The sequence below is a fragment of the Meleagris gallopavo genome, chromosome 2 (assembly GCF_000146605.3).
Source record: "Meleagris gallopavo isolate NT-WF06-2002-E0010 breed Aviagen turkey brand Nicholas breeding stock chromosome 2, Turkey_5.1, whole genome shotgun sequence".
Lineage (NCBI taxonomy): Eukaryota > Metazoa > Chordata > Aves > Galliformes > Phasianidae > Meleagris > Meleagris gallopavo.
Genome location: NC_015012.2, coordinates 41,102,277 through 41,104,332, shown reverse-complemented (window position 1 = coordinate 41,104,332; position 2,056 = coordinate 41,102,277). Strand labels below are relative to the sequence as shown.

The 2,056-nt window shown below is 34.3% G+C and overlaps 1 protein-coding gene across 21 annotated transcripts in view; it reads left to right on the top strand.

Moving 5' to 3' along the window:
- Positions 1 to 2,056, top strand: part of AFDN (afadin, adherens junction formation factor) — a 78,115-nt gene that overhangs the window by 11,283 nt on the left and 64,776 nt on the right. For all 21 annotated transcript variants that reach the window (XM_010707062.3, XM_010707054.3, XM_019612851.2 and 18 more), the window contains exons 6-7: positions 77 to 188; positions 597 to 764. In XM_010707062.3, coding sequence (XP_010705364.1) covers positions 77 to 188; positions 597 to 764 — 280 coding nt within the window. The remainder of the gene's footprint in view (positions 1 to 76; positions 189 to 596; positions 765 to 2,056) is intronic.

Sequence of the window (2,056 nt, the reverse complement as noted above, 5' to 3'; positions counted from 1 at the left end):
GTAAATTAGAAGATGTACCCTGAATACTCTGTGTGTCTAATAACACCTCTGAAAACTTGCAATTGTTCTTTTCTAGGTCATTCTGCCTCCTGGTGCTCAGCACTCTGATGATAAAGGTGCTAAAGAAACTATTCTGGATGATGATGAGTGTCCACTCCAGATATTCAGGGAATGGCCTAGTGATAAAGGTATGTTGGAAAAGCTTTAGGAGGTTTTTTTGTGCATTGAGTATTGTAAGCTATGTTTGTGAATGCGTGTAAAGCAGGAAATTGGAACATCTGTTTTTGAACTGTTTTGTTTTCAGGCACTTTTAAGGCTAGGTGCCTTTAGTTATTTACCACTTCGTTCAGTATTGATTATAGTAGTGCATCCTTAGGCGGTAGAAGTATTATTCATTTCATCCTGAAGTTTTCAAATTATCCACCATGGAGAGGTATTAATCTTTGGAACAGTCATAACTTACAAGTAACTACATAAACGTCAGGAACATAGTAAGCTGAGAGTAATCCTATAGAAAACTTATAAAGTAATATATATTAGAAGTGTGCTTTTTCACTGATAGTGAGACTCAAAGGATGTATAATGCTGTGTTTTAGGAATACTAGTCTTTCAATTGAAAAGGCGGCCTCCTGATTATGTCCCAAAGAAATCCAAGAAAATAGCTGATGGAAAGCCATTAAAGGGGAAGGAAAGAGTTGACGGGTCTGGCTACGGCTCTTGCCTTCCTCCTGAGAAACTACCATACCTGGTAGAATTAAGCCCAGGTAAGAATTCTGATTATCTAGTAATCTAAATAACTGCGATATTTAGCCATATCATTTTTTTTTCTACAAATAAGACTTCCATTGAAAACACAAGTCTGATGTTGAGAGTATAAGCAAACATCACTTCAGTTGTCTTCTGTCAGATTCTGAATTTAAAATATCTAGAGGCAGTTGCTCCATGTTGCTATCATATTGGGATAAATATTGTCATTTTATTGGAATAAAAAAATACAATAAGGGAGAAATTTTTGACTAAGACTTCATTTGCTTGGTTTAAAATGCATATACCCATTCCTTCAGTTCTCACCTTGCTTTGGATTTGGAGGTTTAAAACTTGGTAATTAGTAGAACAGTTTAATACAACACCCTGTGATTTTAAAATGAGTAGGACTCTTTACCTCATTGCTGTCCTATATTCACTGGTTCTTCTGGGGGACTAAGTACACTGAGGCCTCTCTTCTTGAACTAAGTGTAGATATTCTTGGTAGATTAAAAATATACATATGTATACCATTTTCAAAACATTTAAAATCTATCTAAATCCTACTTCTTATTGCAAAATATAGCTGTTTGGAGAAAGGAGAAAAAGAAAAAACAGAAAAGCATTTCTTAGCTCTGTTTTATCTTCAGAAGTATATTGCAGCATACCTTTAGAAGTTGTATTTGACAGTGCCATACATTAAATTTTGATTTAAAAAATCATGTTCTTGTCCTAAAACTCATTCAGTAAATCTTTTTCAGGCTGTGTGTAAACTACAGATCACTAGCAAGGCTGTGCTTTAGTTTAGACTTCATTGCAACTCTTTGGGCTTCATTGCAACTCTTTGGGCTTCTTTGTCATTGACAGTTTTATGATACAGGAATATCTGAGGGAGCTTGTTTGTTTGTAACACACCAAATTTTAAAACACATACTATTTCTCATTCTCATTTCTGTCATTTTCGTGTTTAAAGATCGGGATGTAGAATTTCAACATTTACGTAGTTTAGCTATCTACCACTCCTTTTATTAACACCTCTAACTAGGATGTATTCCGATGTCCAAACCAAGTGATGTACAAATTGAGGTCTGGTTGCTTACCTTTAGGATTTCAACCTCGCTACCTTTTCTTTAAAAAGAGATACTCTAACACTTTGTATGCAGTTCTGATTATAGTCAAATAGTGTTGGGTTTTTTGTTTGTTTTATAGAAAGGTGAATTTAACAGTATACAGTTAAATATGTTAAATATATTTTGTCTTGCGTTCTACTGGCTGAAGTTAGATTAACCTATGTTTTGGTGGTTTTTTTTTT